This window comes from Acanthopagrus latus, chromosome 10 (assembly GCF_904848185.1).
Source record: "Acanthopagrus latus isolate v.2019 chromosome 10, fAcaLat1.1, whole genome shotgun sequence".
Classification (NCBI taxonomy): Eukaryota; Metazoa; Chordata; class Actinopteri; order Spariformes; family Sparidae; genus Acanthopagrus; species Acanthopagrus latus.
This window is the reverse complement of record NC_051048.1, coordinates 2,995,608-3,006,725: the sequence shown is the minus strand read 5'-3', so window position 1 is coordinate 3,006,725 and position 11,118 is coordinate 2,995,608. Positions and strand designations below refer to the sequence as shown.

General features: G+C 40.8%; 2 protein-coding genes across 5 annotated transcripts; both read left to right on the top strand.

The window, feature by feature from the left end:
- Positions 1-196: 196 nt before the first annotated feature.
- On the top strand, positions 197-3,727 carry LOC119027031 (programmed cell death 1 ligand 1-like). 4 transcript variants are annotated; one of them, XM_037111842.1, is made up of 5 exons: positions 215-408; positions 488-526; positions 1,347-1,414; positions 1,535-1,882; positions 2,332-3,727. In XM_037111842.1, exons 3-5 carry the CDS (start codon positions 1,372-1,374, stop codon positions 2,502-2,504), a joined length of 564 nt encoding a protein of 187 aa, XP_036967737.1. In that variant the 5' UTR covers positions 215-408; positions 488-526; positions 1,347-1,371; the 3' UTR covers positions 2,505-3,727. The 4 variants fall into 4 exon arrangements, with proteins under 4 accessions (XP_036967735.1, XP_036967737.1, XP_036967734.1 ...); XM_037111840.1 differs by lacking the exon at positions 488-526 and having other exon boundaries at positions 197-408; positions 2,335-3,727; XM_037111839.1 differs by lacking the exon at positions 488-526 and having other exon boundaries at positions 216-408.
- Positions 3,728-4,669: 942 nt separating this feature from the next.
- Positions 4,670-5,868, top strand: LOC119027039 (CD59 glycoprotein-like). Its single transcript, XM_037111855.1, has 3 exons — positions 4,670-4,870; positions 5,485-5,592; positions 5,681-5,868. The coding sequence occupies exons 1-3, from the start codon at positions 4,825-4,827 to the stop codon at positions 5,767-5,769; spliced, it is 243 nt and encodes an 80-aa protein (XP_036967750.1). The 5' UTR covers positions 4,670-4,824; the 3' UTR covers positions 5,770-5,868.
- Positions 5,869-11,118: the final 5,250 nt, after the last annotated feature.

The window sequence follows — 11,118 nt, the reverse complement described above, 5'->3', positions numbered from 1 at the left end:
TGCTGTCAGGAGGGGGGAGGAGGGGTTAGTCACATGGCCTGACCTGTGAAAGTGAAAGTAAACAGAATGTGTCTTCCTGCTGCATTATAACAATAAAAATGTTTAAGCCTCATATTCAACCACAGGTATGTAATAGAAAGGTGAAGTAAAGAAGCTCCTCAGACAGGAGGGAGGAGCGAGGAGGCTTCCGGTGTCTCTGCTCTGGTTGTAAACAGAACTACGTCACTGCAGCACGTGACAATAACATCTCCTCCTCCAGCCTGTGGAGACGTGACTGATGCAGAGCTCGTCTGTTCTCCGGCTGCACGAGGAGTTTTCTCTGTGGATTAACTTTTGAGTTCGGTTTTATTTGATTTTACGCGTTGTTCAAGTTCTGTCAAGACTTTCTTCTGTTTCGGATCCTGTCATGTAAACTTCCCTTCATTTTTTATGGATTTTTTTTTTTTTTGAATGGCTTCATGAGATAATTTTGTTTTTTACTACTCAGAGAATTTTACAGGGATCTTACCACCATCTGCATCTAAAGGTAATCCTGGCAGTAAAAATGCTTTAGCGGCTCTTTTATAAACGTTGACTGAACATTACCTTCTTTCCATCTAAGTCTTTGGTGATCGCGTGACTTCCTTCCTCTCTGAACGCTCTCCTGCATGTTATAGCCACAGGCGAGAAAATGAAATACTCTGTGTACTTGAACAACCTGACAGGTTTCTCTGGTTTGAACACTGATGAAATCATGTAGGATGATGTAAGAACACAGCTCAACAAAATATGTAGGAAAGTTCAAGTTGTTTTAGGGATTTAAATGCAGACAGGTTCAACATACCTTTAAATAGGAAAGTTCCTGTTTTAGCTGGAACGCTTGTCATCAAAACATGTTGTGACAGTGTTAGGATTCAAATCATGTTTTGAGACAAACAAAAAAACTGGTTTTGTGCCCCATGAACAGCTGGAAATGTCCTGATGTGTTGTTTTAACTATCCAGTGGTTTAAAAAGTGTAAATGTGAAAGCACAGTTATGAACAGTGGTCACCAGCTTGACACCTGATTAGGGTTCGGAAAATACGCTGCAAATATCCAGCCGTTTTGCCATACATATTACAGTTTTGTTGGCACAATAATATCAGGAAAACATCCTGATATCTCAACAAAAACAGCCACATTTTATCGCGACAGAAACATCTGGAAATGTCCTGATTTCTCATCAATAAAATCAGGTTTTGTTGCAACAAACATGACTGAATTAATATCTTGACTTCTCATTTAAAACACTCGATTATGTCTTGAAATCCAAAACATCTGGTGGTTGATGGTTGTATGTGAGGACTGAACTTGATCACGTCTCTCAGGTCTGTCTCCTCTCACTTGGAGAAGATGATCTGCAGGATCCTGCTGTTCTTCTATCTGGCCTCCTGTGGTTAGTTCATACCTTCACTTTATCATCCATGTAGAGAAAAGACAAAATACACTCTCAGCCAACAGGTTTTAGTCAGAACCAAACAACTTTTAATCTCAGTTCTGTTTTTCCTCCTCTCAGGAATGCTCCAGCCTCGTTACTCAGGTCCAGTCTATCAGACGGAGGAGAACCACAACATCACAGCGGAGTGGCGCTTCTCGTCTGAACCCAACATCTCCGTCCCCTCGCTGAAGATCCACTGTGTGTCCGTGCCGGGGCTGAAGGTGTTTTATCACCTGGACAACAGCGTTGACGAGCCTCAGCACGAGCAGTTCTCAGGACGGGTTCAGTGCGACAGAGACGCTCTCAGAACAGGACGGGTCAGACTTCATGTGTCCAGAGTCAGGACTGAAGACTCGGGCCTGTACCTCTGCAGGATGGCCACTGGATCTGGCAGGAAGGTCTCACAGTTCTCACTCAAAATCACTGGTGAGTCAAGTCACGTTGTCAAATGTATCTGATCACATATGGAACAGATGGAGATATCTGTTGCCAGCAGACAGTAAAAAATGAAACAACATAACCCTCATCAGAGCCTCTTTGGGATACCTGGGAAGGAAAGTGCTGCTTATAACCATAATCAACTGTCTTTCTACCTTCTTCTTGCTATATCTTGGAAATGTGTTACAACCTTTTGTTTTTGTCAAAAATGTCCAGTTTTGTTGCCACAAACTCAGTGGAAACGTCCTGACTTCTCATTAAAAATATCACAATTATATTGCCAAAAACATGACTGTCAATGTCCTGACTTCTCATTAAAAAATTCTGGTTTTGTTGCCAACAAAACAACCGTAACTTCATCTGTTGATGATATTTTGTTTTGTATTGCAGTAAAATGTTTTTCTTCATGTGACTGACACAGATTTGTCTCTTTACAGCAGCGAGGGATTGGCCCAAAACTGAGAGACCCAACACAGAAAAACCTGAGAGACTCAACACAGTGAGACGAGGAGGGATCGACGTCTTTACTGTACTGATTCTGATGCCGGGATTGGTAGCTGTGTTGTTCGCTTTATACCTTGTTATTCATTCACTCCTGTACATTCATTAGATTATTGTGTCAGAGAAGAGTCACAGCAAAAGTTACAGCTCAGCCAAGAAGGATTGGAGACAAAAGTCATACCATGGACATGGAAAATACTTGTTTCCCATTGGCTTGCAAGTAATAAAACTGTATATCAAGACACATTAAACACACCAGCAGGTAACCATAGCAACAAATTTGATGCTTCACAAACAAACTGTGATAACTGTTTAAAATCTACCTCGTATAGACGTGAACTCACTCTGTGAAATGTGTTTTTTTCAACCTTTTGCATTTCAACCCCTTTCACTCTGCACTTTAAAGCACATTACTGCACGCTGTCTTTCTAATTCTATCTGCCAGAATTTCTTAAAGCGGTTTTAACAGTGTTGGTCCCACTACGTGTTTGGCGGCGGCTGTTTTCTTCAGACGTTGCTCTTAGTGGGAAGCTTGAATGCTGTGATAGTGTCACGTCTCTGTGTTCTCAGTTGTGAGTTATATAAACAAAGCAAATCTGTCAAACTGTCAGATATTACAGCTGTTCATAGCTGCTAATGTTAGCATTCAACCCCTTGGTGGCTAACGTTGATTACATCCAGTGTGTCTCACATCCAGGCTCAAAGAAATGTTTGTTGATATGTCAGAATTAATTCAAGCCTTTTCCCATCGAATGGTGTGACGCTGTCAAACAACAGTATTAGCCAGGAAGTGGTTGAATGCTAACGTTAGCTAATATGTTATCAAATATTTTGAATCTGTTATCTTGTTTTTACTTGTGATCCATCAGAAAGCGGTGTTATAACGTTTTTAGATCAAATAATGGATAAATCGTTTGAAATGTGAGTTTCTATTTTCAGTGACGTCTTTTAAATCACTTCCCATACAACTGGTGTTGTCAGGGAGGTTCATTTCTTTCTGATCATTTTATTCGCCTCAAATCGTATGTTTCAATCTTGGTTCAAGCACTGTGACTTTGCTGTGAAAAGCACTGTTTTAAAGGATTTAAAGGATCCTCATATTACTGTTTTATTTTTGTTCGTTACATTTATAATCTTATTCACTGTTGTTTTGTTTTTTTATTGTGTGACCAGTGTTATTGTGTCATCCCTGTTATTAAGGAGAGTGACCAGCAGAGGGAGCTCTTTACTCACTCACCTGTTTGTATTTGTGTCATCGGCTTTACATTTCACTTCTGATGATATAGTAAATATTTTACTTAATAAAATGAATTTATAAACTTCACTAATCAACACTGCAGCATTTGTATCTCCTGGATGATCTCCTGGTTGCTGTTGTTTCTATTGTTGTTGTTGTTGTCGGCCGTGGCGGCTGATGTCGGGGGATGAGTTGAAATAAGGCACAAATATAAATCAATTTAATACATTTTTTTGATGGATGGATGGAAGAGGACAGGTTGTATCAGGGGTTTTCCTCACACTGTACTGTGTCTCTAATATTACGGCTTGTTTGTTGCGTACCAGGTGAGGTCATCCTGTCCCGTGTGTCACCACAAAATAAACATTAGCATGTTCTTTGGCTCAAAACACCCAATATTTCACAGTTTGTGCTCCATCAGTCAGAAAATGACCTGTAGAGGAAACACAGCAGTTCAGGTTCTAACCGAACAACATGTCAGTGTCTGGATTCACTCCTCTCAGGTGCTCCTCGACAGGTGAAGAGAACCTGTTTGTCTCTCAGCCCAGACGACCGCTCGACCTTTCTCTCCAGACTCTCGTAGATTTTGGTTTTGCTTGGTGAATAAAAGTCATTTCTTTCTACAAATTGGTCCTCAGGTTTGCCGTCCTCTCCACATGTTGCACAACCCGACTCACATCTTCACTCTGGACATCAAGTTCAGAGTATGTTCAAAAAAAAGTTCAACCACGAGTCAGAAGTTCACACCGAGCCTCCCTGCACCCCGTGGTTTCCAAATAAAGATGAGTTCAGCTCGCCTCTCTCGTGTGATTATCAAGAGCTGATGTCACAGAAATTTCTGACTTCCCCCCAAAAAATGTGACTCCACTGAACTCTCCCCGACTGACCGGAGCTCTGTTTACACACAGACTGACAGTAGCTGCAGACTGGGAACATGGATGTGCACCGTGTTCATGGGTTGCAGCATGAATGTGAAATGTCGGAAGTTGATGTTGCAATCAGTGGACTACTGCAATGTACGAGTGTCTCCAGGATAATAAGGTCACTTTTGTAAGCTTGTAAGCTGTTGTGAAGAAATCTAACTGTCAGGCTTTGAGAGAAGGTTGTGAGGTTGGTGCATATAAGGCAGAAGCACTTCTACTCTCCAGGTCACTTCTCTCAGAGTGGTTTGAAAGTGTTCTCTCCGGTCACGATGCAGCTTTGTGGAGTTCTGGTCCTGATGCTGACTGTGTCTACAGGTACGTCTGATTCATGAAATGTAAAAGAAATGTGTTTTCAGGAGGAATTACAAGCCATGTTAGTCTCTCTCTCTCTGGGCTGTGGGCTTCAGAACTTTTCATATTTAGATAAAATAACTGTGGTTGTGATCTTCCGACACGATTGTTGCAAGAAGTGAGCTGCTATATGTGAAAGTCACTAGTAACAGAAACATCCCAGACTCCTTTAACAAATCACTAGTTTTAAGATTTGGCACGTAATGAGGAGAAATTTAACAACTTTGGATAAAGTTGAGAAAGTCACCAAACTCCATTCAAAAAACGCTCAATTTTACGGATTTTGGCATTAAGAGAAAGCGTATAAACTTCATGACACACGATCTGCAGACATTCTTAAATATTTGGGCCTTCTTGTTAATCCGGGACATGTTATACATGTTTTATTACCTTGTTAATGTTGTAAATATTAGAATAGGGCTCCTTTAAATGCCTTTTTTTTTTCTCAGACTCTGATTTACACATGTCAGCTTCAACAACACTAACATACACAAGACTTTCCAGTTTTATTTAACTTATATCACTCATACCTGTATGTCCCACACATGTGACACTTCTACTCTGTGTTTTTCACGCAGCATGTGGACTGCGATGCTACACGTGTGAAACCACAGACCCTAAAGCCTGCACAGATATTGAAACCTGCCCCCCCGTCTGGGACAGCTGCTCCACCTTATCTCTGGGCGGTGAGTCTACCTCCCACATCATGAGTCTCTGCTCTGACAGATTGTGTTGTGGTTTTTCAAACTGAGGTGTTTCCATCGTGTCCTGCAGGTGTCATCGCCAAAGGCTGCTTTGACAGTTCTGCATGTCACCCCCCCTTACAGTGCTGCCAAGGGGACTTGTGTAACGGAGCCGTCTGAACGGGCCCCAGCAGCGTCCTGCTGCACAATATTTAACTGTTTCTGCAAAAGCAGAGAGGAAATAAACAAATTTTAACTATGTCAAAGCGATCAGTCTCACATTGTGTCGTCCTCCTTCCTTCTCTTGGTCTCCAGATAAAGACGTGTTCAGCTCGTCTCTCTCACAGAATCTGACAGTCAGTTTGTGTAAATTGTAAATTAAACTAAACATCGTGTTTCCTCTTCATAGGCTGCAAAATACATGTGACATGTTGGCTGTTGATGCAGTAATCAGCTGACTACTGCAACATCCAGCCTACATCCTGATTCACATCACCCAACACAGATTTAATTCAGGCTGCACTGCTGATATGAATTCACATCATCACAGTTAGTTCTTGTGCTTCTTTACATCTAGTGGAGGCTGTACGAGTGTCTCCAGGATGTTACGGTCACTTGCGTCACCTCAGAAAAGTCGTTGTGAAAACATGCAACTGTCAGGTTTTGAAAGAAAGATTGAGAAGTTGGTCCATGAAAGGCAGGAGAACATCCTCCCTTCAGTTCTCGTTTCTCTGCTGCCTGATTCTCTCAGGGAAAAAAAAAAAAGTCGTGCCCTTGTTTTGCATCTGATTACTCACATGGCAGCCACACTCTGTACTGACAGAAGCTTCCAGTAAATGTATGAACTTTATTTAGGCATAAAACAAATTTATCTGATCTTCTCTGCAGCAGCTGATCCACATGTTGTCACAGGTTGGTGACCACTGGAGCCTCCTGCTGACATTAATCCATGACTGCAGCTGAGGATCATTCCACTCTCATGTTAGATGTCTGCAGGAACAACAACAAGCAGACTCTCCTGAATAAAGCAGAAATCCTTTATCTTTAACAAATCACAGCTTTTCAAACAGAACAAAGAGAACATGATGAAATACATGGAACAAAATACATAACAGAAACAGTATATAAAGAGGTTTCATGTGTCATACAATATACTTTTTATATAAAAAGGATTATTTACAAAATGTTAAGATACAATATATGATGACATCACTTCCTGTATGTCCTGGAAAATCATGAAACAAGCACATCAGTTCACCTGAAGCCTCGTGACACCCTGCAGGACTCCAGTGGATGAGATATGAATAATAATGTCATATTTACCTATTAAATTAATACATCATGTAGAAAAAATATAAACATAACATTCTGTATGGCCCAAATAAAGTCCCATATATTTGGTTGAACCATCTTTAGCTTTGATTTCAGCCAGTTTCTCTGTGGCATCGTTCTGATCAGCTGATCCATGTCACAACATTTCTATCTGTTCAGAGTCGGCTAAATTTTACCGAATTTGACAATCAGTTTATAAACTGTAAAGACAACGACAGCTGCTGCTGTCAGTCCCAGAACACAGTAGAGGACGATCATTCCTCGACTTGCTGGCTTGGATGTCTCAGGTTCTGGTTGATCTCTCACTGCTGTAAAGAGACCCAAACAACAGAACAGATGAAGCTGTGACACATTTCTCAGATACTGTGAGAATGAAGTGAAGGATTGTGGTCGTCCTCAAAACTTTTCTTCACGTTCTTTTTGATCCAAAAACGTTCTACTGACTTCTACTCTTCTTCTTCTACCAACTTACCAGAGACGTTGAGCCAACAATCACCAAAGTCCACACCATAGTTTGTCCTCACATCACACAGGTACTGTCCTGAGTCCTCAGTCCTGAGTCTGGACACATGAAGTCTGAGTCGTCCGTCTCTGAGGACGTCTTTGTCCCACTGGACTCGTCCTACAAACTGTTGATCCCGAGACTCTGGGACCTCAACACCTCCTCGTATTTCAAACAAGACTGAGACTGTCTGATTACTTTTCATCTGACAGAAGATATAAAGTGAGTCTGTGGGAGTGTCAGCTGTGGTTGTGAACGTCCATTCCAGTGTGATGTTGTGGTTCTCCTCTGCCTGATAGGACGTCTGTGTCACATTCACTACAAATGTTCCTGTTGAGGAGACAGAGAGGGAAAGTGAGGAGCAGACACACTGACAGCTTTAACATGGCAGCCTTTAAACTCCATCTCCATGTTTCTGTGGACAGTTTAGTGACGTCTCAGAGCTGCAGAGGCTCATCAACATCAGCTGTTTGCTCACATGTGGCCACTTTAACTGCTTCATTGAATCACAGAGTCAGAAAGTGAAGCTGTAAACTGACCACAGACACAGTTGAGGCTGATGAGCAGCAGGATCCTGCAGATCATCTTCTCCCTGTGAGAGGAGACAGAGGTGAAGAGTCATGTGATCACAGTTCAGTCTGCTGTGTTGTTCTTCTGACACAAGATGGCGCCAGTGGTCAAACTGTCCACCATCAGCAGGAAACATGATGTCATGTGGATTCAGCTGCAGACAACAACATGTAGCTGCCACATGAAACACTGCAGAACCAGCGCTGCTCCTACACACACACGGAAGTTGTGTATCTGGAACATGGTGACATGTTGTTTAACACTGATACATTACAAACACATATAAACAGTGTCTCCATATGAAGTCATGAGACAAGAACTGCTAATAAACACAAACAGGCTCCTGTTGCTGTTGTCAGCTCTCAGTAACAATCATAATATCTGATGACTTTGATGATAGTAAAAAGTGAACGAGTGCAGTTGGAATTTCCTGCAAAAGAAGAAAGCTGAAACACACAAAGTCCAAACCATTTTGTTGAGGACTGAACTTTACTAGATGTGCAGCAGAATCACAGACAAACATGTTGAAGTCCAGCAGCTGTTGGTAAAGTTCAGTAGAAACAAAACAGAGTCAACTGTAGACGAATGACAACTGTCACATCACTGTCACACAGGACATCAGGAGCTCACAGCTCACTGTTTGACTCACTACTGATGAATGAGTGTGTTGAAGTGAGTAGATGAAGGTGGAGAGAAATATCACCACTAACTCTGTTTAGACTTCAACAAGAGTACTTACAGAGAACAGCTGCTGATGTGATCACTCAACAGGACGATTGACTGGAACAGACGACTCACTTATTTCTGTTAAAAATGATACAATGAAATGAGGACAGTGACACTTTCAACCTGCTTCACCTGTGATCACCTTCTGACTAACAGCAAGAAGCATTTATCACCTCATCACTGCCGTGAGACTGCAGTTTGGACTGAGATTTATTGCAGTTGCACAACAGCCACATCATGGGTGTCACAATAAAAGTACACCAGCCTCATCCATGCACCCTCGGCCAATGCTTTGACCGGTGTGACTCTCTGACTGTGTTGTGGTGATGATGGGAAACACTCCACTTTTCTCCTCATGGAAACAAGTTTGATCTGAATTCATCTTTAAATGTAACTAATTTTAATTGACCTATTAATTATTACCACTGTATTGTGAGCCGAATTAACAAGAAATCCCACTTACAATAACATGTTGTACACAGAGTTTCTCAGAGTTTATGAAGATTCTCTGAACGCTACAAGTGGCAAAATTGAGCGTTTTTCTGAATGTATTCTGGTGACTTTTTCCACGGACCCTGAGAAACTGTCTATATTAATCATTGTTTACTGTATGTGTAAAATGTGACATGTTTCCTGTCAGTGTGTTTGATTCTTTAATACATGAGGTGTAAATGTTGAAGTTCAGATGCTGGAGGTAACAAACTCTTCAGACACAGAAGCAGACAGACTCTGACAGAGAGGAGGCCACAAACTGACTCTTTTACACAGAAACACCTGAATGTTTGTGTTTAATGTTGAATTTACAAGAAAGTGCCTATTCTTTAGAATTTGTTGTAGACATGTTAAGTGTCTTCTCTGTTGCTTTACTTCGACCCTGACTCATAATGATAATAACATAATTATTAGGTTTTTCAAACGCTGTTTAAAAGTATAAATGAAGCTGTTTCTGTATAAAGGCCCTCACACAGCTGACTGGTTCAAAGGTGACAAGAAGTGATACGAGAACATGAAGATAAGCTCTTATGTTACTTTAATATACAAATGATCTCATCAGGACGTCCTGGAGGCTTTTTGTCAGCAGTAAACTGTCTGTATATTTCTACATTATTAAAGTAATTCATGCTTTTTAAACAGCTGAAAAGACAAAAGATGTTAAACTTTTAGTTAATCGACGCTGAAATCCTGCTTTGTTTCCACTGACTTAAATAAATATATCTCAACCACTGCCCACAGTTCAGCGAACACCGTACATTAATCATCACTTAACACAGTTCATGGCTGCAATGTAACTTCACTACATGATCACAAAGTCCAAACAAGTGTGTTGAGGACTGAACTTTACTTAATGTGCAGCAGAATCAAAAACAAACATGTTCCACTGACCGATCCAACAGATTTCTATTAACAAGAGTACTTACAGACAGGAGCTGCTGGAGTGTTCGATCAGATGGACCATTGATCACCAAATGACACAAAGAAGTGAGAGCCTGATGGATTATCCTGTGCAACCAGCAATCATCTACAGAATGAATACTTAACCTCAAGTGGCTTTGGAAAATGTTACACTGTCCTTGTTTATGACTAGCTGTTGGTTAGATCCTGTCAGACAGCTGAAAATTCAAGGTGGGGTATTGCCTTAGTAACACATCAACACTATACAGATGGGTATTACTTTACAAACACACCTACATTATACAGATAAGACAAAGATATGTGTAAGGTTTATAATTCCTTACCACGATTCAGACTTTGACCGTTGTGACTCTCTGACTGTGTTGTGGTATAAAGTTTCCTGCTCAGCTTCAGAGTGAAACCACAGTTTGTCTCCTCTCCATCTTCCTCTCATATATATCCATCTGTGTGTGAAGCATCAGGATTAAATCATAAAGAAGCTGCACATGTGTCTCTTCTCTCCACAGAACACAGTGCATGATGGGAAACACTCCACTTTTCTCCTCATGGAGACAAGTTTGATTTAAAGTTTTATTTATCCTTAAATGTAACTACATGATTTTAATTGACCTATTAATTATCATCACTGTATTTTGATTTTATAGTTTATACAGTTTCTTTTAATTCAACAAACGGCAAAATTAAGCATTTTTTTATGGAGTCTGGTGACTTTCTCTGGAAGCAGACTATGACACACATGAATCGTTGATACTTTCTTGTAAATTCAACATTCAGGTGTGTGTTTCTGTGTAAAAGAGTCAGTTTGTGGCCTCCTCTCTGTCAGAGTCTGTCTGCTTCTGTGTCTGAAGAGTTTGTTACCTCCAGCATCTGAACTTCAACATTTACACCTCATGTATTAAAGAATCAAACACACTGACAGGAAACATGTCACATTTTACAAATACAGTAAACGATAATTAATATAGACGGTTTCTCGCGGTCCATGG

Excerpts from the sequence above, each read along its gene's own strand:
- LOC119027039 (XM_037111855.1), top strand. The coding sequence starts at position 4,825 with ATGCAGCTTTGTGGAGTTCTGGTCCTGATGCTGACTGTGTCTACAG. Across the intron at positions 4,871-5,484 it reads GATGCTGACTGTGTCTACAG|CATGTGGACTGCGATGCTAC; the intron begins GTACGTCTGATT and ends TTTTTCACGCAG. Across the intron at positions 5,593-5,680 it reads CTCCACCTTATCTCTGGGCG|GTGTCATCGCCAAAGGCTGC; the intron begins GTGAGTCTACCT and ends CGTGTCCTGCAG.
- LOC119027031 (XM_037111839.1), top strand. Across the intron at positions 1,415-1,534 it reads CTTCTATCTGGCCTCCTGTG|GAATGCTCCAGCCTCGTTAC; the intron begins GTTAGTTCATAC and ends TCCTCCTCTCAG. Across the intron at positions 1,883-2,331 it reads GTTCTCACTCAAAATCACTG|CAGCGAGGGATTGGCCCAAA; the intron begins GTGAGTCAAGTC and ends GTCTCTTTACAG.